We start from the raw sequence: 22322 nt of genomic DNA, 5'->3' as shown, positions 1-22322 counted from the left end.
GTCATCTCTCAAAATGACCTACGGGGCAGTCTTAGTGATGTGAAAAGCAAAAACTAATAATCATTGAAAAAAATGTGAAAATAAGAAAAAAATATGTACATAAATTACATGAATTTACAGAGGCTGAAAAATCTTACTTTACAAATCATCTGTACTTTGTAAACTGCAAATGCCAAAAACTACGCAAGTTGCAAGCATTGTATGTATTTTACTGTGCAATTTAGATACAGTGCAAATCATGGAAATGATTGTCCTCTGAGGACAGTTTTCTGAGGAACAAAACAATCAATGCAGATGTTCTGTTTGGAATCTGAATGGATATAACCAATGTTGTTGCAGTATTTTGAGGTTGAAATTCATTCTGCTTGTGTAACTTAAGGAATATATTTTTTCTGCTTTTTAAATGCAACAAAAACTGCTAGATTGTTGACTATCTCTGAAGTAAAAATATCCAGTATTTTTCATTTCAGTCCAGTAATTATTTAGGTGGCATATTCAGACTATTTTACTATTTACTGTTTACGTTATTATAATCTGACTGATATTTCAAAATACTGAAATTGCAGTTAAGATGTGGATTAGGTTTTCTTTAGAAAATCAAAGGTTTTGTATTATTCACAAACTAAATATTTGAGTTGCTTACTTTTTTTTTCTGTGACAAAGTAAGAAAAGATCAGATTTTGGTCTAGAAATTACTGTTCTAAAGCATAATTATGTAGATCATTGAATTCATATTGAAGTTGGTGACATTTCTGTTGAGTTATAGTAAGGGTACTGCAATGTTTACCTCCAATTTTTTATATTTTTTTTATTTTTTTTTTAAGGACAATTTCTAGCTTTTCTAAAGTTCATTCACCCTTTAGGTCAAGGAAATTTGCATTTTGATTCAGGAATATTCCAAGATTTATTTCAGGCAATTGTTCTACACTGTAGTAACAAAAAATAATAAACAGAAATGTAGTGTTTTGCTTGCAACAAATATGGAAATAATTCAGTGAAAATTAGTAATAGAACTGATAAGTTCCCTTGAACTTAGGTCTAGCTTATGTTCCCTTGAACTTAAGAAGTTAATGTAATGGTATGTTTCCCATGAGGTCTAATTAGTGCCCTCAGTTATGCCAGCTCCCCACAGCTCCAGTCATGAGAAGCCGATGCAGTTTAAAAGGACATTGCCTACTGCCAGTTCAACTGGAACTTGCAATGCAACTGGAGAATTTGGTGGCTGGGAGTCCCTTCTTTTATTTCCAGGTTTTGAGTCATAGTTTCATGTGAGCACCTCACTATTTCATGACTTTCTTTAAAGTGCTTTTAGAATTTGTAGCTGCTGAGAAAAGCTTAAAAAATGCTTTCTTCATTTATAAAGTAAATATGTAATTTTTAATGCCCCCATGACAGACCGGTCTGGTGGCAGCTGATTCAGTTCTTCTTCAGTGTTCTGATTCAGTACTTTTTCTGCTCTCACCTTCTGACCCACCATTACTGTCAAGCTACTCCTGCAGGCTTTTCTATAAAAGTATCGACTCGTCCCTTTCAAAATCAACTTCAAAGAAAAGTGTTTATTAATAAAATCCTGTAGATGCTTTCTTTGTTCTTAAAATGAAAATAAAAAACAAGCAACAGCCAAAAAAATAACCCCTTCCCCCCCCCAAAAAAAAAAAAAAAAAAGAATAGTGATTTGTAGACCTTAAGAATAAAAAAAGAATCATTTCTTACCTGTATTTGCACTATTTTATTTTTTAAAACACATTTCAGCTATTGAAATGGACCCTGTCGCTCCATTCATGAGATTTTTTTTCTTTAATGGACTTCGTTATGAAGAGTTCCTGTGCATATGTATATTTCATTTCAAGAAGCTGTAATAGCTGTGTGTGTTTTATTTATATATACATTTAATGTAGAGTAATGAACCTTGAATAGGTCTTTGTAGATTTCAGATAGAAGCTGCGGTCTTGATTTCATAGATACAAACCTGTAATGAAGTTCATGATTTGTTGCAAGAGGGGAAAGGAAATAAGAATATAAATAAAACTAAAGAAAATATTTAAAATCTTGTACACAATTTGCTTTCTGCCTGTGGATACATATACCTTGTTTTATGAAATATTTTTACTTACATTGACTGTTTTGAAGGTTGCATTTATTATAGACTTGCTAAAACAATTTGAACAACACCATTACAAATTCATTTGCAAAAAAATAGAATTCTGTTCATCACAGATGCATGAATTCAGCTAGAAGCTGGGAATTTTACTTTCATGGTACCTGCATTTGTTATTACCAGACTGCAAGAAATTTAGACACAAACACTTGAAAAAAACCTGATATTTGTAATTTAGAGGTAAATTAAGAAACTAGTATGTACTCTACTTATGTACAGCTTCATGTATCATCTTGTTGAAGAGCCTGAGGCATTAGCAAGCTTTCAACATGAAATCTAGTGCTAGAGCATGCATACCTGAGTTATTGTATTATCATACATACTAAATATATGGCTTTTTTAGGTGTATAAATCACAACATCAGGGTTCTTTACTAAATGTGAAGTTGATCTTAATTTCAAGAAGGTGGCTAAATTTATCTTAATAAGAGATTCTGATCCTGTACAAAGGTTATGCTTGCTGAATCATTAAAGGAAAATGCATATTCTCAGAATTTCAGGTAAATGTAGTGAATAATCATTTGACTTTCCATAAGTCAGGATTGTCAGCAAAGAAATACAGTCAATGTCATGTGAGGTCTGAGCTAGTCCCTTGCAGATACAGTAAATAAAATGTGTTAGGGACCATTTCTAACCTTCAGGGCAAGTTGCCAAATGCAGCATGGCTCACATCCACATGAAAGAATTCTGCTTTTAGGGCATGTCCACCTCAATCTTTCCCTATGAAAATCAAATCACAGAACTGCCGTTCCCATACTTCTCATTGGGAAGAGTCCAAGGCCTGTGCTGTATACCCAACCAGTCTTGAATGTTGTCTAGAGGAGTGCTAATTGTCATGAGTCAGCAGCCACTCGGGGACCACCGTAACAGTAGACAAACTGGGTAGGCACAAGCCAGTGCTGAAGCCCGGTACCCTGTATCTTCTTCTAATGCAATTAGAAACTCTGCTGAAATGAGCTGGAATAGGCCAAGTTTGTTGGAGCCTTCAGACTTCACTAGTATTTTGTTTACCTAACAATTGACGATTCTTTCTCTTCCTTCCACTTAATGTTCTACATCTTCTGTAATGATTCTTGTACTTGTTTTGATCATGGCAGGAGGAACTAGACCTCAGGTCTCATTGGCTTGAGCCATATAAAATCAGGACGCTCACTTGAAAAAGTTCTTTGCAGATAAACATTTGACAACTTATTAGTTCATTTCTAGGTCTCTTGAATTACAGAACATGGTTTTGAAGCTGCTATACCCTGCTCCTGTATTAACGACTGTGGCATTCTATAGTTTCTAATCTTTTCAGTAGCTTGTTTTTTGTTAAAACAGGTCTGAAAACACAGATAGCTCTCACCCTGCAGTTTGAGTGTTCCATTTATCTGTTTGTCAAAGGGTGCTTTGGGGAACAGCCATACAGAGTTTGTAGTATGCAGTTTAGATGGGTTATGAAGCAAGTGGAGCATGTCATTTGATAGCTGATTTCCTCAGCTGTCATGGGAGTGTACTGTAAGATGTAAGGATTTTATTCTGTTTTTATGTATTGTTTGTAGAAGTTTGTAAAATTGGTACAATTAACAGAACTGTTGGAAAGGTCCAAGAGCTAAATATTACGCAGAGTACAATTTAATTTACTTTCTGAATCCTTTTGTGGTTTGCCATTGACAATTTAGGACTTCCCAAAAGTATAATGGAAAAGTTATAAAAACTTTGTTATCAGAATTGCGCAGTGTAATGTTTGTCAATGGGAAAAGTTAGCAAAAGATGTTGCATTTATCAAAAATGGTGAACAGCAACTACAGGATCAACATTCAGATTCATTTCTCAGTTAAAAATGTAATACTGTTACTAGCAAAATGCTGGAGGATATGTTTGTATAAGAGCTACAAAGAACAGACTCCAAAGCAAAACCTTTTTATTCTAAAATGCGAGGAACTATTCTAAAATGCGAGTTCTTCTATCCACGAAGAACTGGTTGGTGACCTGCTACGGCACTTGGATGTGCACAAGGCGATGGGGCCGGATGGGATCCACCCAAGGGTACTAAGAGAACTGGCAGAGGAGCTGGCCAAGCCACTATCCATCATTTATCAGCAGTCCTGGCTATCGGGGGAGGTCCCAGTTGACTGGCGGCTAGTAAACGTGACGTCCATCTACAAGAAGGGCCAGAGGGCAGACCCGGGAAACTACAGGCCTGTCAGTTTGACCTCAGTACCAGGGAAGCTCATGGAGCAGATCCTCTTGAGAGTCATCACGCAGCACTTGCAGGGGAAGCAGGTGATCAGGCCCAGTCAGCATGGGTTTATGAAAGGCAGATCCTGCTTGACGAACCTGATCTCCTTCTATGACAAAGTGACGCGCTGGGTGGATGAGGGAAAGGCTGTGGATGTGGTCTACCTTGACTTCAGCAAGGCTTTTGACACCGTCTCCCACAGCATTCTCCTCAAGAAACTGGCTGCTCTTGACTTGGACTGGCGCACGCTTTGTTGGGTTAGAAACTGGCTGGATAGCTGGGTCCAAAGAGTTGTGGTAAATGGAGTCAAATCCAGTTGGAGGCCAGTCACTACTGGCGTTCCCCAGAGCTCGGTGCTGGGGCCGGTCCTCTTTAATATCTTCATCGATGATCTGGATGAGAGCATTGAGTGCACCCTCAGTAAGTTTGCAGATGACACCAAGTTAGGTGCGTGTGTCGATCTGCTGGAGGGTAGGAAGGCTCTGCAGGAGGATCTGGATAGGCTGGACCAATGGACTGAGGTCAACTGCATGAAGTTCAACAAGGCCAAATGCCGGGTCCTGCACCTGGGATGCAATAACCCCAAGCAGAGCTCCAGGCTGGGAGAGGAATGGTTGGAGAGCTGCCTGGCAGAGAAGGACCTGGGAGTGATGGTGGATAGTCAGCTGAATATGAGCCAGCAGTGTGCTCAGGTAGCCAAGAAGGCCAACAGCATCCTGGCTTGCATAAGAAACATTCTGGCCAGCAGGGCTAGGGAGGTGATCGTCCCCCTGTACTCAGCTCTGGTGAGGCTGCACCTCGAGTACTGTGTCCAGTTTTGGGCCCCTCGCTACAAGAAGGACATTGAGGTGCTTGAGCGGGTGCAGAGAAGGGTGACGAAGCTGGTGAGGGGCCTGGAGAACAAGTCCTACGAGGAGCGGCTGAGGGAGCTGGGCTTGTTCAGCCTGGAGAAAAGGAGGCTCAGGGGTGACCTTATTGCTCTTTACAGATACCTTAAAGGAGGCTGTAGCGAGGTGGGTGTTGTTCTGTTCTCCCACGTGCCTGGTGACAGGACGAGGGGGAATGGGCTTAAGTTGCACCAGGGGAGTTTTAGGTTGGATGTTAGGAAGAACTTCTTTACTGAAAGGATTGTTAGACATTGGAACGGGCTGCCCAGGGAAGTGGTGGAGTCACCATCCCTGGAGGTCTTTAAAAGACGTTTAGATGTAGAGGTTAATGATATGGTTTAGTGGGGACTGTTAGCGTTAGGTCAGAGGTTGGACTCGATGATCTTGAGGTCTCTTCCAACCTAGAAATTTTGTGATTATCTGTGATCTGTGAACATTAAATGCTTGAATAGTATGCTCATAGAGGGTTTTCCCCGCATATTTAGTTAAGCTGGTAAAGAATTACACTTTAACACAACTATTACTAGTTTAGAATCCTTTGTTAATATTTTTCCCTTAAATTACAAAAAAATCTGCTTTGTCATCTCATACATTGATATTTTCACTTTCTTATTTGCATATAGTACTGCTAGCCACACCGTAGTAGGTTAGCAGTACAAAACACCTTCATGTCCCTGCTTCTCATTAAGTGTCTAGTTTATATAAAACAACTGTCGAGAAATAAATGCTACAAATCAAATTTGCAAAATAATACTTGTTGAAAGTCATTTTTTTCACAGGGTGCCATGCCATGAGAAGAATATACACATCCTGTTACTTATCCTTAACTTGAATAAAGCCTCTCTTAATGTGTTTTAACACTTTTTCTGTTGAAAAGTGTTTTTTTCATGCCACACCTTTCCCTTGCATTAAAACCATGAAATCTTTTTAATACTTAAGTGAAAGTTTCGTTTTATTTTAATGTTCGGTTTCAATGTGTAAAAAATCATTTAGGCTGTCTCAAATACTCTGTTTTTAAGAGAGTATCTTCTTCAGGCAGTGTTCTTAAACACAAGCATTTTTTATTTGTAAATTGTATGACTAGTTTTCCCGCCAAAAATGTTGCTGAAGTAGTTTGTGGCATTATTTCAGTCATGAAAGAATAAATTGTCTGCCTTGTAAACACTGCATCAAAGGTCACTGTTCATTTTATAGTCATTTATGTTAACACTTCTTATTTTTGACACTGCTTACAAGCAGTTCGTTTTACTTTGCAGTAGGTGCTTTCTACAAAAGCACAATTGCAGAAAGAGGCACAAAAAGTTAATATGTGACTCAGGCAGTCTGTTATTGCTATGTGTGAAACAAATGTGTTAGGTTTTAATTTCTGTTCTAGGTTGGGGGAAGAAACGTAGCAGAGTTTTCAGAGCTTGTGAAAGAGGATTGAAAAGAGCAGGATGTTGGATCATCCTTAAAAGATGACCTAGTCCTTATTATGACATTAAGCTGAACATTTCAACATTCTCTTACCTTTACTGAATGTTGCAATAAAAGTTGTTGGGGTTTGTGTACTATGCATTGAGTAAATAAATGAAAAAGTACTGAATTTGGATATAAAGTTTCTTGGAAGAATTGGAAGACCTTTAAGTGGAAGTACTAAGACCAGAACTGATACTTTGTATTGGCTTGTAAGATAAAGAAGAAGCCAATTTATTTTTTGAAAAATGAAAGAAAGCATTCTTGCTTTGCTTTGTTTGAAAAGTTGTGCCACCTGTTCTGTTTTGGATGAAGAACACACCATGATGTGAAGGTAACATACGGAAAAAAAATTAGTCATTGGGAAGAAGGTATAAAATAGTCTCAGCCAAACACTGTAGATCTGAAGCTTCCTTCCCCACAACTTCAGACTTAGGCGCCTGCATTGATTTCCTTTCAAGCTGTCCCCAGTGGGCTGTACTTACTGTCTTGCAGAAATTTGAGACCACAGCTTGTAGTCCTGAAACAAAGCAATTACTGTAATTGCAAGATCTGTTTTTTGTTTGTTTGTTTGTTTGTTTGTTTTTAAATTATAGGTAGGGTTGGCATTGTTCAGTTAGAAGTATTCTGTCCTGTAGTATTAAGAAATGAAGTTGTGTCACATTGTGAGTCTTCTGAAGGCTTCCTTGGCTGGTCTGATTTAAAACACAAACAGCAAACACCATTGAACTGTCTTCTGCCTTCAGTAATCAGTTGAGTCCTGCAATCTACCATTTACAGTCTCTGTAGAGTTACAGAAAGGTATTTTACAGTCCTTTCCTGAAACACTTGCTTTATTTTAATCTGCTTTTAACCTAGTGAAAATATAATTATCATCAAACATAGCTTTATACTCGCATGTAATAGAGTGCACGTCATTTACACACACAGTAGAAAATTGATGGTTTGTTCTTTGACTCATCACTAAAATATTGGAAGCCCTGCATGCAAGAGAATGTGGAAACAGAATAGCAAATATCGTTAATAATGTCTTTGTGCTGTTTTCAGTTTTCAAGCCTGCTAGCTTTCTCCTGTTTTCCTTTCTTTCCCCCACTTCTTGGCTGTGAAGTTTGGGATGACATAAATATACTGAACTTACTCTTTACAATTCCTTAAAATATTTTATTACTACTAAAGTCACTTCATAATTGCAGTAGGAAACTCTGGGATGTGTTGTTATGGGAAATGGCCACCACTTGGGTGGTAGAACTTTCCTTCTAGTCTTATGTCTGTCAGTGCGCTTTGCAATTCAGTATGACATGCTGTTGTATTTAGCTGCAGAAATTTGCCATGAAATGCAGCAATCACAAGCACAAATCACTATATGTTTTGAAATAATACTGGATCTATTTCCACGTGTTACTTTCATCATTTGATTATTGTGTTGCTATCTTTGCCACAGATTAGTTTATATGTGTGACACTGCTTTTTATTTATTTATTTATTTATTTATTAAAACCCTTGGTTCAGTCTGAAATAAAAAGAGAATGTCAAGTAATCCTGGACACTACTAAAGTCATTGTTGGAGCATAGTGTATCTGGTATTTATTTTTGCTTGCTGAATTCAAACATTTCTGAGGAAGTGTTTTGATCCCTAATGTTGAGAGTTTCAGAATACTATGTTAATGTGAGAAAGTGATGACATGTGGCCTTAGTGAGGGTATGTATTAATCAAAAGAGAATACAGGTATGAATTTGAATTGCTTTGGCTTCTTTTCTATTTCTACTCAAAGTTGTAAGCAGCTGGCAGTTTTCAGGGTTATTTCAGCTGAATTGGGTTTCAAGGAGCAATTGAAATACTGAGAGAGGATAGCACCAAAGCAGGTATGCAGGCTGTCATGGGAGACGTGAAATACCAAAGTTGTCATGAGTAACAGAATGAAGAGGCTAATAAAGGTTCTCACAACTGTTTTGACAGTTTGTGGCTAGAAGAGTGTTATATGTAAAAGATAATGAGGAAATCAACAGAAACATTTGGTGGTAAGCTATTTTTCTTTAAATGATTTTCATAATTAGGATATTTTATTAAACGTCTGGAATTTTTAACCAGAAGAAAATTTATTCCAGCATGATATATATTTTACATATGAGCAAACTAAAATACACACACACACACGCAAAAACAAAACAAAACAAAACAAAATAATAAAAACAGAAGTCCCTCATTTTAATTGAGAGATGCCTAAAATGCTTTGCTAATCTTGATAAGGAAGGCAAAAATATCCTAGCCATAGAAACAGTGGCAGCTTGCCCAAATGGCTTGGAATTTCATATTGCAGTGATTGTTATAATGGCTGAAATGAATCATGCGATTTGCCCAACCTTTATCTCAGTATTTTTTCATAATTCTGGAATAGTTTGAAGTCTTTCATTTTCACTCTGATTTGGAACAAAATGCAATCTTGAAATTCCAATGATATTTTATAAGATGTGTCCTCAGCACAGTTCTAGTCACATTGCTGATTTTTACATTTAATTTCCTTTAACTTTCTTTCTTTTGTTTGAGTGAAAGAAAAAAAATTAGGAGAACCTCTTTTATGACAGTGTTTTGAAAATCAACAAAGACAGTCTGATTACTGGCTTTAGTGGGCTGAGAATAAGATGGTGAGTGACTAGAAATATTCATATATATTCTGTCGTTGATCCAAATTTGTACAAATTCAAGTGATATAAATCACAGGCGTTTAATACTGGGTGATACTTGGCATCACTGTTTTTTCGTACTCCAGCTGCTAGGATAGGCAAAGACTGCACTAGAAAATATTTGGTATTTCAAGTGAAATCCAGCTGTGTTAGACCTTACTTTATCCATTTAAGTAGCAGATCTAACCCTTTAAAAAAAAAAAAAAAAAAAAGACTGCTCCTTGTGGCAGTATCTATTTGTTCATGAAAAGCGGTTTTTGTTTCAGGAACTGTAAATAAGGGAATGATGAAAGCTGAATTGTTTAAATACAAATGAACCAACTGTGTTACTGTCTTTTGTGGGAACCTATTCTGAATTCTCAAGTGTTTATATTATCATCTCAATGGCTGGAAAATACTGTGTTTTTCCTTGGAAAGACTAATGGAAAAAATATTCAGCAACTGAGATGGCTTGTTACCCTTTTCTAGTAGCTGGACACTCCTTAGCGTCTGCTTTTTTTGGCTGAGCTGTGATTGACTGCTAGGTACCTTGTTTTTCCTTCCACCTCAGTAAGGCTAAAACCTTCATCTTCTAAACCAGTCCTCTTCAGAGAGTTTTAAGGTATCACAAAGAAATCCTACTTTTAGATTCAAAATTTTATTTTCTTCCCAGAAAGATAAAAGGGTCACCTTTCTTGGGAGAGCTGAAGTAAGCCTAATGTCTATCCAGGAAATAATGTTAGAAGAGAGAATATATGTATATCCAAAGTTAATGTAGCAGTAGCAATAAGCTTTGTTGCCATGACTTCTGAATTTCAGATATTAAAACAGTTGGCCAATTTTGTCATACAGGCTTAACAGAACAGTAAAGGAAAAAGTATTCTGGGGACACTGCCTTCACTTAAATGGACATAAAGACAGCACTCAGTGTCATTCACGGTAGTGCAAGTAGCTCTCAGACTAGTTAGGAAAGTCTGCTGGAGAAAGGAGCTCTGTCCGCAAGTATTTCAGTAGGTCTGCAGGATGTGGTGAAGTCCAATAATAGACTTGATTGCTGGAAGCCACAACTACCTCTGTTCTATGCCAAAGTGCCTGTAGTCTGGAGTAGGCCTAGGAATACACTAGCACTAAGGGACTGAAGTGTTCTTTTTTGCTTTGAAGTAAAATCTGTGTATCTCCTGTCACTTCTGCTGCTTGGATAAACAAAACAAACAAAAACCAAACTCACAAATGAACAAGATGAAATCTTTTTTTCAGCACCATCATAGGTGTGGAGGAACCTAGTCAGTTGATTTATTGCTCCTCCTATTAAGCTGCTCTGTTACACAAAACTGAATGCTGTGTTCTGTTCAGATGTTCAACTACTCTTACTTGTCACCTATCTTGTTGAACAGGTGTTAAAGGAAAACTTACTCCTCTTGGTCAGCCTGTCTGGTGGCAGGGCCTCAAAGATGTATTTCTCATTGCATAGTCATTACATAGTTCTGATAAGGTACATTCAGAAGTCTTTAAACATATCTTTAACAGTGACCAAAGATTGTTAGAAAATCCCTAGCATGCATTTCATGGCGACAATTTTCTTTGGCATGACCTAGTCTAGGATGATTTTCAGTCTGGAAAAGTCCTGCAGACTTGCAGAAAGAAGGGATTTAATGGGTCATAACCATTCACCTGTCCAGAACAGGAGTGGTTAGAGTATTCATGGTTAAGATTTGGATATTCATCTGTGGAGATTTGCAATATTGAAGCCTACTCCAGGAGTCTTTAGGTCTCATGTTTCAGTGCATTGCAGTGTTTGACTAACCATTACTGTTAAACAAAAATATTTTCTGAACGTGTAATATGAATGTTCTCTCCTTTAGGCCCATTACTTCTTGTCCTGTAGACAGTATACATTTTTTTTCCTGCTATTTAAAGCTATTTAAAGGATTTTGTGTTCCCTATCAAACTTCTGCATTAGATTAACCATATTGCTTTTGCTCTCACTCTTTCTTGTTGTGTATCATGGTCTTAGACCTCACCTTTATTACTTTGTTTGTTTTCATTCCAGCCAGCTCAGTTATTTCTCAATACATTGGATTGTGCAAAACTCTTACCTTGTAGTCTAGAAAAGATGTGCTTGTTTTAGTTTGGATAGTTGAGAAATCCAGTTTATTCATTCACAGATAATTAATTCAAAGTTATATTAATATACATATATAATATATATAAGAATACATTTAAATGAACACTCTGACATCTTAAATATATATTGTTTTTAAGATTTCTCTATTGTGAGAGGTCAATGAATATGCAGGATTATTCCACTAATGGGCAAGAATCAAAATAAATTTTCTAGAACTGTTTCTGGTTGTTAAATAAGCTGATAAATATTCTAGCTACTCTTTCCATCCTTATAACAAAACAAAAAAAAAAAGTTCATATTAGGGCTGAATGAACCTTGTCTTGAACAAATGGAAAGTAAATAATGGGCTTATGCTTCTTCTCACGGTCTTAGCCCTTTTATTTTTGCTGGGGTGAGGTGGAAGTCTCTTACAGTCATTCAGGCTGGAAGGGATTTCAGGAGATCTGTAGTTCATCCTCCTGTTCAAAACTGAATTCAGATCAGGTTGCTCAGATCTTTATTCAAACAAGTCCTGAAGACCCTGAGGAGAGAGAATCCACAGTGTCAGTGAGCAACCTGCTCCATATCCTCATAGTAAATTTTTTTTCTTTATATCCATAAACCACTGCAAACCTGAGTTAGGAGAGTGGCTCAGTCTTCTGCCTTGTAGGCATGGAAGGCTGCTATTTATCAGGTCCTCCTGATGTTTTTTCCTCTCCAACCTAAAAAAATAAAAATAACAGTTCCCTCAATTTCTTTTCACATTGCATAGCCTCAGCCCCTTGAGTTGATTGCAGCTTAATGAGCACTAAGGAGAATAATTGCTTCCTTTGATCTACTGGCTGTGTTCCTGTTGATGTAGCTTATGATGCTGTTAGGCTTCATCATTACCAGAGCATGCTGGCCTACTTTTAGTTTACTGTCCCCCGGTCCTTTTCAGCTGAGCTGCATGTACAGCCAGCCAGTCCCCAGCCTGCATCTTTGTCAGAAATTAGTCTATTCCAGGCACAGGTCTGTGCATTTGACATCACTGAATTCTGAGAGGTCTTAATAGTATCAGCAGTATGGAGTTGTTCCAAATTCTGTGAGGGTGCATTCTGTCTCTTCCTCCAGCTCTCTGATAAAGATTTTAAAACGGATAGGAACTCTCTCTGCCTGCATCAACCTTCATGTAAAGTACAAACCGGTAACAATAACCCTTCATCTGATGATTCAGCCTAGATCCCCTAATTCTCTTTGATTTTTTTAAAATTTCACAGAATTATCCATTTGGACAGAATCTATCTGAATAAATTATTTGCTATCTCAAATAACAAGGTTCATACATATCCCCTGAAAAGCTTATCAGGCATACATCGTGCTACGCAGTAGGGAAAAAATGTAGTTTCCTTAGAAGTTCAAAGATTAACTAAATCCATCTGTTGCTTCATGTAAGTTCAATGTTGGTATTTTGATGATTTAGCTCAAAACATATGTTGAAAAGAAGATAATTTTTATAATCTAGGGTACTAAGAGAAAAGGGAAAATACAGTCAATAGGTTTTTCAATGACCGTAATATATCCTTTAGGTTTTCTGTGGTTGTGCCATCCCAGAGGTGTTATTCTTTCCTTTCTCCCTTCCTTTTCCTCCTCCAGTTCTTATATCCATTAGCCAGTTTAAATCAATTTTAACGAAAAACGTATTTATATGGGTACCAGAGATGAGAATGAGTGAATAGGTAAATGAGAAAGCCAAAGCCAGTGGTCATGGGAGAGGAGGTTGAATAGTGGCAGCTCAGTCCCTGATTCACTGCAAACTAAGGCTGACGTTTGGCAGCTGATCAGCAAATTTATCTCTGAGTCATGTGTTCTTGGGTGTTTCTACACACTCAGCTGTGTGGCAGAACTAGGAGCATTGCAGAATGCAATGCCAAATCCATAAAAACATGAAGTTTGTTGGTTCAGAAGCTCACATAAACCTTTTTTCTTCCATAATGTTCCATAATGTGAATCAAGGTCTGAAACTAAGCATTGTTGGACACAACTTGTTTCTGGCTGGAAACTGGTGATCTGTAAAGAATGTAGTATCTGGAGTTTCTTCATGTTAATAATTATTGCTTGTTTCTGTTTTTCAACTTGTTTCTAGAGAGGTGTGTTTTACTGCCATTACCCACATCCCCAACACTTTTCTTAAGCTACAACCTTGTCTTGCTATTTGTCAACGTGCTTGTCAGTAATACGGAAAAAGAAGAGTGGCAGTGTTAGCAGGGATTATTGAAACTATTAATAGTCCATTTCTATTTGTGAGAACACATTTCCTTTTGTTAATCTGTAGTTACAGCAAACAGAACTTCTAAGAAATAGAAGTATTTCTGTGATTGAAACAAGCATGTATTCTGATTCTGCCTTCTGCGTTGATTAGAGACAGACTCAATTGCATTCTGGCAGAACAATTTATGTTGAAACTGTTGTTATCTAAAGGCGTAAACGTTCTTACTGTGTGATACTACTATTTTAGTTGACTGGATAATATTTCTAATGCCAGAGGTGTTGGTGATTGTTTGAAGAGGGTATTTTTGATGGAGGTTTTGCTGTTGTCTGTATAGCTACTGGACCTGGAGATTCTGGTTGCATTTTGCTAGATGTATGCAGGTTTCTTGTTCTGCAACAAGCACTGTCGTGCTTAGAGAATTTGCATTCTTACCCCTGAGCTTGGCTCCACTGCAGTTAGAGGGAAAGATTCAAGAAACAATATATGATTAATCTATACATACTTTGGGCTCTGCTGTGAACTATCATGTTAATGATAATTACTTATGTGAACTTAATAAGAAAATACAGGAAGATTATCAGAGGTAGTCCTGCTCAGATGAATCTCCTGGAGTTACGATAGTGTCTTTATATATTAGCGACTGTAGTTACATATTGCAAATATGTAATATATGCAAATTTTGTGGAATAACATAAAAGCTTTAGTTTGGATCTCATTTTTTTGCATTGTTTTTCAAGAGAAAAAGTGTGTCTTTTCCCTCAGGACTTGCATATCCCAAATCATCCAAATAAAACACGATATATTATTCCTTGGCTTTGAGAGCAGTGGGCATATATATCATCTGTGACTTTCATAAGCTCTTGTTTAATATTTATGTAGTAGCTTTGTGTATGTGGGCTGAAATCATTCTGCTTAGTGTCTGTTTTAAGTAATTGAAATAGATTATTAAATTACAGGTAAAGAGAAATGATGTGAGGAAAAAACACAGCAATCACTCTGTCCCCAGGGAAAGCATTTTCTTTGAAGTGTCATACAGTGAATTTTCTCACTGACATGATATAGATCTTCATTGTGTTTCAAGGCAAGGACAGAAAACAAGTTAAAGGTAATATAAAGCTATGTTATGAAAGATATCTTTCTTAACCGACAGAGAAAGACACCTGCTTTTGAATGCTGAATCTTCCATTTTTATGGTTTTTAGAAAACAACTTCAGAAACTGACACAAAAACACTAAGGCAAAATTTGCAGTATTGACTTGACTGAAGCACTAGAGATCGCTACCATAGAGCTATATGCTTTTAAGTTTAAGCTTGTTTTAAGTAACTTTTTAAATTTACATAAATAAAGATTTCAGCCTACAGATAGACTGCAGCTTCCTTTAATATTTAAATGCATTCAGAATAAACCATATGTATATATACATGTATATTTGTGTATGGTTTATAATCTCAGATATATGTATATGTGTATGTATGAGATTAAGATATATGTGCATCTCATATGTATATATATCATGTGTGTGTATATCTTGTATGTGTATGTAAAACCATAGTTCTACATAATGAAATAACCTATTGTTTTTAAGGTCTAGTGCAATTTCATGCTATTGGCCAGCTATGCTGTTGGTAGTGTAAATGGAGAATAGATTTAATGGTCTTTTGTAACACAAGCTAATGTGAACAATAAGACAGACACCAGAACTGTCCTATTCCTTAGTTTCTGCCTATATTTTCCTTGGAAATCTGGTTGGATTACAACCATTTTCACACTACCTGCTACATGTTTTCTTCTCAGGATATTTTTGCACTTTATCTTAAGTGAGATCAGAGGCTTGCACAATACTGACTCCTTTCCCAAGCACTGCAGAAGGTCTCTGGAAAAGGTACACAGCCTTGCTCCGTACTGCATTTGTCTTCAAGGGAAGAACTCTGAGGCCAATAATTACTTGGAAAAAATCACTAAAGTCTTCATATTGGGCAGTACAGTTTCAATAAATCTGTGTAAGAAGTTGAGGCTTAGGATGAGGTTTTTCTTGATATTTACAAAATCTGCCATTGTGAAAGGTTACAGTAACTGCCCTTTCTTCAGGCTGATGAGAATGAGAAGATTTGAGAGAGATTCAACATGCAAGTGGGTCAGCCTGGCTGGGGATAGTGATTCTTTCCTTTGATCTATGGCACTTTCGTTTGTGGCTCTACTATATGGAGAGCTGAACTGGCTTACATTGCAGCCCAGATTATTACAGTACACTGGCATGAATTTTAGCTTACCATAAAATGCAGTTTTGATGGATCAGCTGGTGGTTCATGAATAGCCAGTATGAACTGGAACTTCTCCAGCAGTGGTTGCTCAGGAATCAGAGCTTTTGGAGTTGACCTCACGAGTCTCTCTGAGAAGTATATAGATTTGTCTTGGGCACATGGCAAGGTTTCTTTTCCTTATTTCACTGTGTAATAAGTCACATAAGGATGACATACTAAAGCTGGGGTACTCGTAACAAAAGTTAGACTTAACTTGGTAAAACTGCATGCCATTCAAGAGACTCTCGGTGGGTGTGTAACACTGTGGTTGTGAGTGAGTTGTTTTTAAATCAAGGTATCGCTAAGGTTGTGGTCTGATGCTCCTGTTTTCACTTTGAGTCTCATTATAATCCCACTGTAACTTTTGAAGCATGTGTAGATTTTAATTAAAATTTTACTTTTTGCAGAATACTTACTTAGTTAATTGAATGTCTTGTTTGAATCACACTGAAACAGATTACATACTTTATTTTAGCTGACAGTGCTTAATCTAGATTAATTTGTACCATTCAACATTATACTGGTGAAAAATAAAAGGTAGCATTACAGGCATATCAGGGTCTTGCTACAGCATAAAAATCAAATAACTAATATTTTCCAAACATGCACAACCACTGTGTTATTAAAAGGTCACCGTTTGTTCACGCTTTGAAGTATGACATCATACATGATGCATGACCTTTGGAAAGCACACAAAAATGTTGTGGAAAGAATTAATATTTTAAAACTTGCTTTATTAACTGCATTTCATATAGGCATAGTTATACGTGTTAGCCCAGATCTACCAGTTAGGTCTTAAGACCAGGCAATGCTCATTGCTTCTTTTTTGAACTTAAACCTTCTCTGTCTCTGCTATTGTTACTTTCTGCGTTAGAATTTGAGATTATCTAAAGAAGAACTCGAGAGTATGTTTAAATTTCTCTCTGAATTTGTTTTTCTGATTGGTAATCTGTTTTGGATATCACATCATAATCTCCTCCTACCCAACTTCACTCTCTTACCATGTCAGAAAGCTGATCCATCCTGCAATATAAATTTTGATCCACTGTTGTATATGATACATAGAAATGCTTTTGACCTTGGGCAAAAAAAGATAAAAGAGAGAAATGCCAAATTTGAATGATACAACCTAAATTTATATTCTCCCTAAAATCCTTTATACAGCAGTTCTTGTTTTTAAATTAAATTTCAAGGAATTAAAAGAAAAAAAAAAAAAGATTTGAACAAGTATAGTATGGATATCACAGAATGGCTGAGATTGGAAGGGGCCTCTGGAGGAACCGCTTGTCCAAGTTCCCTGTTCAAAAGCAGGTTCATCTAGAATAGGTTGCCCACAACTATTGCCCACAGCTTAAAGAATATTAACAATATATGGATATAATTAATACTCATGTGATTAAGTTTTCTTAAAATGAATTATTGTGTCATTTAAAAATAAATGCTTATGTTTTAAGAAGATATTTCAAAGGTTGAAACTCCACAGAAAATTCAGAACAGGTTTTTGTTTAAATAGGTAACAATTCCTAAAGCTATAAATATGCATGACAATGTATGGTATTATATTGTATCTTAAAATAATAGGTAATTTTATTATGGAATGTATTTTTCCTAAAATATCTATGCTATGGATGTATTGTTAACACCAACTTTACCTGACTTCTTGGTAATGAGGTTAGGTATGCATGTATGAATCCATTAGAACGCTGTATCATTGTCATCCACAAAACATGAATATATTGGTGTTCAAGAATTCACATTTGTGTATATATAAAATAAAAAAGACAGATGTCATCTTTACTTGTTTGCCATTACTGTAATGAAGACCTTATTAAAGGAAAAAACTCAGTGACTTTCATTTGATACAAAGAATTTGTGCTTAGGTATATACGGATAAAACATTGCTTTTGAGAGTTGTGTACGGAAGGTAAAGAGGACAAGCGGCTCTGCACTAGCTAGCAGTTGTGTGTGTATGTGTATATGTATTTTACAACTTTTTTCTTATGTCCTTATTCACTTTGTAGTTTTCCATGATTCTTCCTGAAAGCAGGCATTACTTTTCAAGTAAGTGTAGCTTTTCTGGCTCAACGTGAGGAGCATATGACACAGAACTTTAATGGAAAAATACCTCAATCAAACATGTGGTAGCTGAAGGAGGAATTAATTAATCAATGTCTGCTTCTAATACTATTTTGTGATAATTTCTGTTAATAATACTTAATTTACTCTGCAATTTATTTTTGCATTTAATATTTTCAATGAAACAGATGTCCCTTTTACATTTTTACATTATTTCTTTCACGAAGCGTCGTTAGTATTCCTGAGCAATTTGTTAAATTAATCTTTTGTCTTTATTTAGGTATATGAGTTAGATGGCATTCCCCTGATCCTGGACAACTGCAGCATTGATGACAACAATCCTTGTATCCTTTACGGAAGAATTCAAATCTATTGAATATGACACATTTTTGGAAACTAAGAGAAAAAAGATAGGGGAGCTTAATATACATTTGTTAGCATTGCTTTCAATTGGTACCTAAGTCTAACTGGCCTTAGGATTCTAGCTTGTTTTTAAATGCTTGGTTGAGAAGCAAGTGAATTTGTGAAAATGCATTCGTGAACTGGACACTGAGTTGAAATGTATTTTGTTTCCTAAAATAATTAATATTACTGTTTTACAGTGTAAATTCACACAGCTAACTGTGATAGAAATCTGAATTAAGGCCGTTCTGTCATTGTGTCAGATCTGGAGTTTACATTTCAACTGAAGTCTGTTCAGTAGACTGTAATAAGTACCCCCATCAATTCTATGCACTTATTAAGTCTGTCTGTGGAGAACTTATTCTAAGCACAGAAACAAGGCTAGCAAGCTGCAGAATGAAAATGTGTATAATTGAGAGTGTCATCTGAGTTATCACTGTTGCATTGTGTGCACTGTTTTTACATTCATCAGTTTTCGTATAGAGGGAGACTTGATAGTGTTTTGATGGTGCACTGAGTAGTAGAGTAGTATTTCTATGGTCATGTTCTGGTACGAGGCACTGCAGGGATGCAGAGGGAAGGGCAGGAGAAGTTATGCTTTTCCAAGCAGAAGAGCAGCCTTGAGAAAACCTAGTCAGGAGTTTTGAACCTGAATGACTTTGCTGGAAAGCACAGCTCATGCAGCAATGTTCAGAATCTCTTTCTACAATTATTCCTTCATTTTAGCTGTTAGTAAAATAGAATAAAATTTGAAGTCTTCAAATGATAGAGTTGTAATTTACAACCTTGAGTGAAATGAAAATTAAATACCAAGTTGGAGCCTTTACTGCATTTTGGGCGATGAGAAACTTCTAACCTTTTGATACAGGCTGTTAATTTATGGCTGAACTATAAACCTCTTACCAGAAGATAAAACTTAGTTTTAAAGATTTACTTATCATAGTGACACCTCTTATTATGAGCTTTCATCACTGATTCATAGCATGCAGTTTGCAGGTACATGGAAAAAGTACTAGCACTTGGGCAGAGCGGGGGCTAGCCTGTTGCAAGGTTTACTGTTGTCAGCTTTTGGTGAACAGTTTCTGGCTACTGTTTTATTGTTTTGGTGTAAAGTTATTATTCCAAGCGCTGTTGTGTTGTATGAAGTTAATGCTTTCCTGCTTCTCTTCTGCCTTTTTAACATTCCTTGTCTACTGTGTTCTCACCATGTCTTATGTGGGAAAGCGAAAGAGGAGTTTGACATTTGTATCCATCTCTGCTTTTATCCACTTGGTAGCACATTCTGATACTACCAGACACCACAAACCAAGGCCTCAGTAGCATGTAGGTGTCCAGCTCCATTGCATAACGTTTCTCTGAAGAGATATGACTGATTCCCTTCTCCCTCTGTGCACCCCATTCTGCTTGGAACAAATCTGTTTTGTGATGTTTGTAGAACAGAGCAATACTGATTCGAAAGCCTACTTAGTTGAAATTAAAACATCTTAAAATTGCCCAAAATCTAATTCTGTGATCCAGAGTGAATATACTTTGTCTCTTTTCTCTTTTTAAGGAGGATTAATTAAAAGGAAACATTTAGGCAACTTGAGCTAAATGTTGAGAGAGTTGCTGAAATTTGTATACCATTACTCAATGATGCTGCAGTTTGCCAATGTAAGATTGTAGAATGTAGTGAGGGAAAGCCTGATGTAGCACTTTAGCACGGGTTTCTTTGGGAAGTCTTGTCCAGAAACTTCTCTTTACATTCTTGTTTCTAGTGCCCATTTTTGTGGTTTCAGGCTGTGTTGTCCACGTCTCCTTGTGTAAAGCCAACTGGAAAAGTTTCAACCAGTTTCCTTTACTATGAGAACATCTTACATTTCCTCCTAGAGTCTTTGTAGATGCACATATTCATTTGAAATATGTCTGGTTTGGAGACATCCAAGCTCTACAGTTTAGATATTGTTATATTTTTCACTTAAAAATAGAGTTAATATACAGATTTTGTAGATTTTATCAACTGAGGTTTATCAACCTCTGAATCATACCTACAAAATCTTCTAAAGGAAGGTGTAATTGTGGTAAAAGTGACATGATCCTTTTCTGGGTGGGGAAAAAAATTCATAAAGTATGCAATTCGTGAGGAGAAGGTGGACTGCCATGTTAGATGTTAAAAGGTTTTTATTACCTTTGAGAGGAGAAATCCTTTAATAAATCTTTTTTTTTATAGCATATGGAAGCATATTGAAAGAGTAAATAGGTCTGCTCTTATCTCAGAATAAATTCCTGTGTAAACCTGTCATTGCCTTAAAATCACATCCTTTGAGTTCTTGAACAACTTTGTTATATGCATACAAATATCAGGAGGTTCATTCCTTATAAGATTGTTAACTGAAGTTCAGCTGGCATGTTTGTATTACTTCAGCTTTCTGGGTTTGAATTCTTTTGGTGCATCCGTGTTACCTTGTCTAATTAGATTTCTAACAGCCTTGTATCTTCCAAATTTGTGCTAACAAGCAGTAGTTTTTCCTATAGGAATTGTTATGATATAACAGCAATAAAAGACTCTCAATAATAAATAATGGATGTGAAGATGATAATGAACCCCAAACAAACTTTCTCTACATCTTACAAAGATTTAAATTAGCATGTTAAATTTTCAACTACTGTAACTTTGCACAGTTCCAGATAAATTTACTGGAGTAATACTGAGAGATGCTAGTTTTTCAACTTTTACATATCAGGCTTTTAGTATAGGGGGAAAATGTAAATAATTAAAGATGTGGAAGATAAGGTTTGTTATAGACCTTGGGGTCAGAAGCATTAAACATCAAGAAGGCTGAATGCCACCTTTACTTTTTCTGTGCCCTTTAAATGTTCCATTTTGGATTTGTCATATCCTAATCATAGTTGTCCTTCTGTATTCAAAAGAAGAAAAAGGTGTTTCTGGATGTCCTGGTTTCAGTTAGCACAGAATTAATTTTCTTCCTAGTAGCTGGTGGAATGCTGTGTTTTGGCTTAGAATGAGAAGAGTGCTGATAACACCCCGATGCTTTAATTGTTGCAGAGCAGTGCTTATACTAAGCCAAGGACATCTCAGCCTTTGCTCTGTCCTGCCAACGGGCAGGCTGGGGGGTGCAGTAAGAGCTGGGAGGGGACAGACCCAGGACAGGTGACCCAAACTAGCCAAAGGGGTATTCCATACCATCTGACGTCATGCTAAACAATATATAGGGGTGGCTAGCCGGGGGGAGGGCGCCGGACTGCTCGGGGTTAGGCTGGGCATCGGTCAGCGGGTGGTGAGCAATTGCATTGTGCATCACTTGTTTGTACATACTATTATTACTTTCGTATTATCACCATTGTATCATCATTATTGTTATTATTATTTTTGTTATTTTTTTTCCTGTCTTATTAAACTGTCTTTATCTCAACTCACGGGCTTCACTTTCCATTTCTCTCCCCCGTCCCAGAGAGGGAGGGGGGAGGGTGAGCGAACGGCTGCGTGGTGTTTAGCTGCCGGTCGGGTTAAACCACGACACTGGACAAGTAAACTACTTGTTTACCTTTGGATTAAGGATAGGTTCTTTGAAAATTCAGTTCCTTGCTCTACATCTGCAAAGTTGGGAGCATTCTGGTTTTATTTATGTGCCTTGTGTTTGCAAATAAATAAATAAAGCCTGCTGCTAAAGAGCAAAGTGGATTTGAAATGCCTATCTGGGTAATGTCAGTTAAAATTTATTCCAGATCCAGCTTTTCAGATTATATGGGCTGAAAAAGTGATCTAGAATAAAATGTCTTCTATTCTGTTTCCTGAGACACCATTTT

General features: G+C 36.7%; 1 protein-coding gene across 1 annotated transcript in view; it reads left to right on the top strand.

Annotated features, from left to right (window-relative positions):
* ATXN10 (ataxin 10) overlaps positions 1-22322 on the top strand; it is a 106878-nt gene that overhangs the window by 69494 nt on the left and 15062 nt on the right. The window contains exon 10 of the mRNA XM_032191136.1: positions 18394-18457. Within this exon, the coding sequence (XP_032047027.1) occupies positions 18394-18457 (64 nt within the window). The remainder of the gene's footprint in view (positions 1-18393; positions 18458-22322) is intronic.

The sequence above is a fragment of the Aythya fuligula genome, chromosome 1 (genome assembly GCF_009819795.1).
Source record: "Aythya fuligula isolate bAytFul2 chromosome 1, bAytFul2.pri, whole genome shotgun sequence".
NCBI lineage: Eukaryota > Metazoa > Chordata > Aves > Anseriformes > Anatidae > Aythya > Aythya fuligula.
This window is presented reverse-complemented; position numbering and strand designations above follow the sequence as displayed.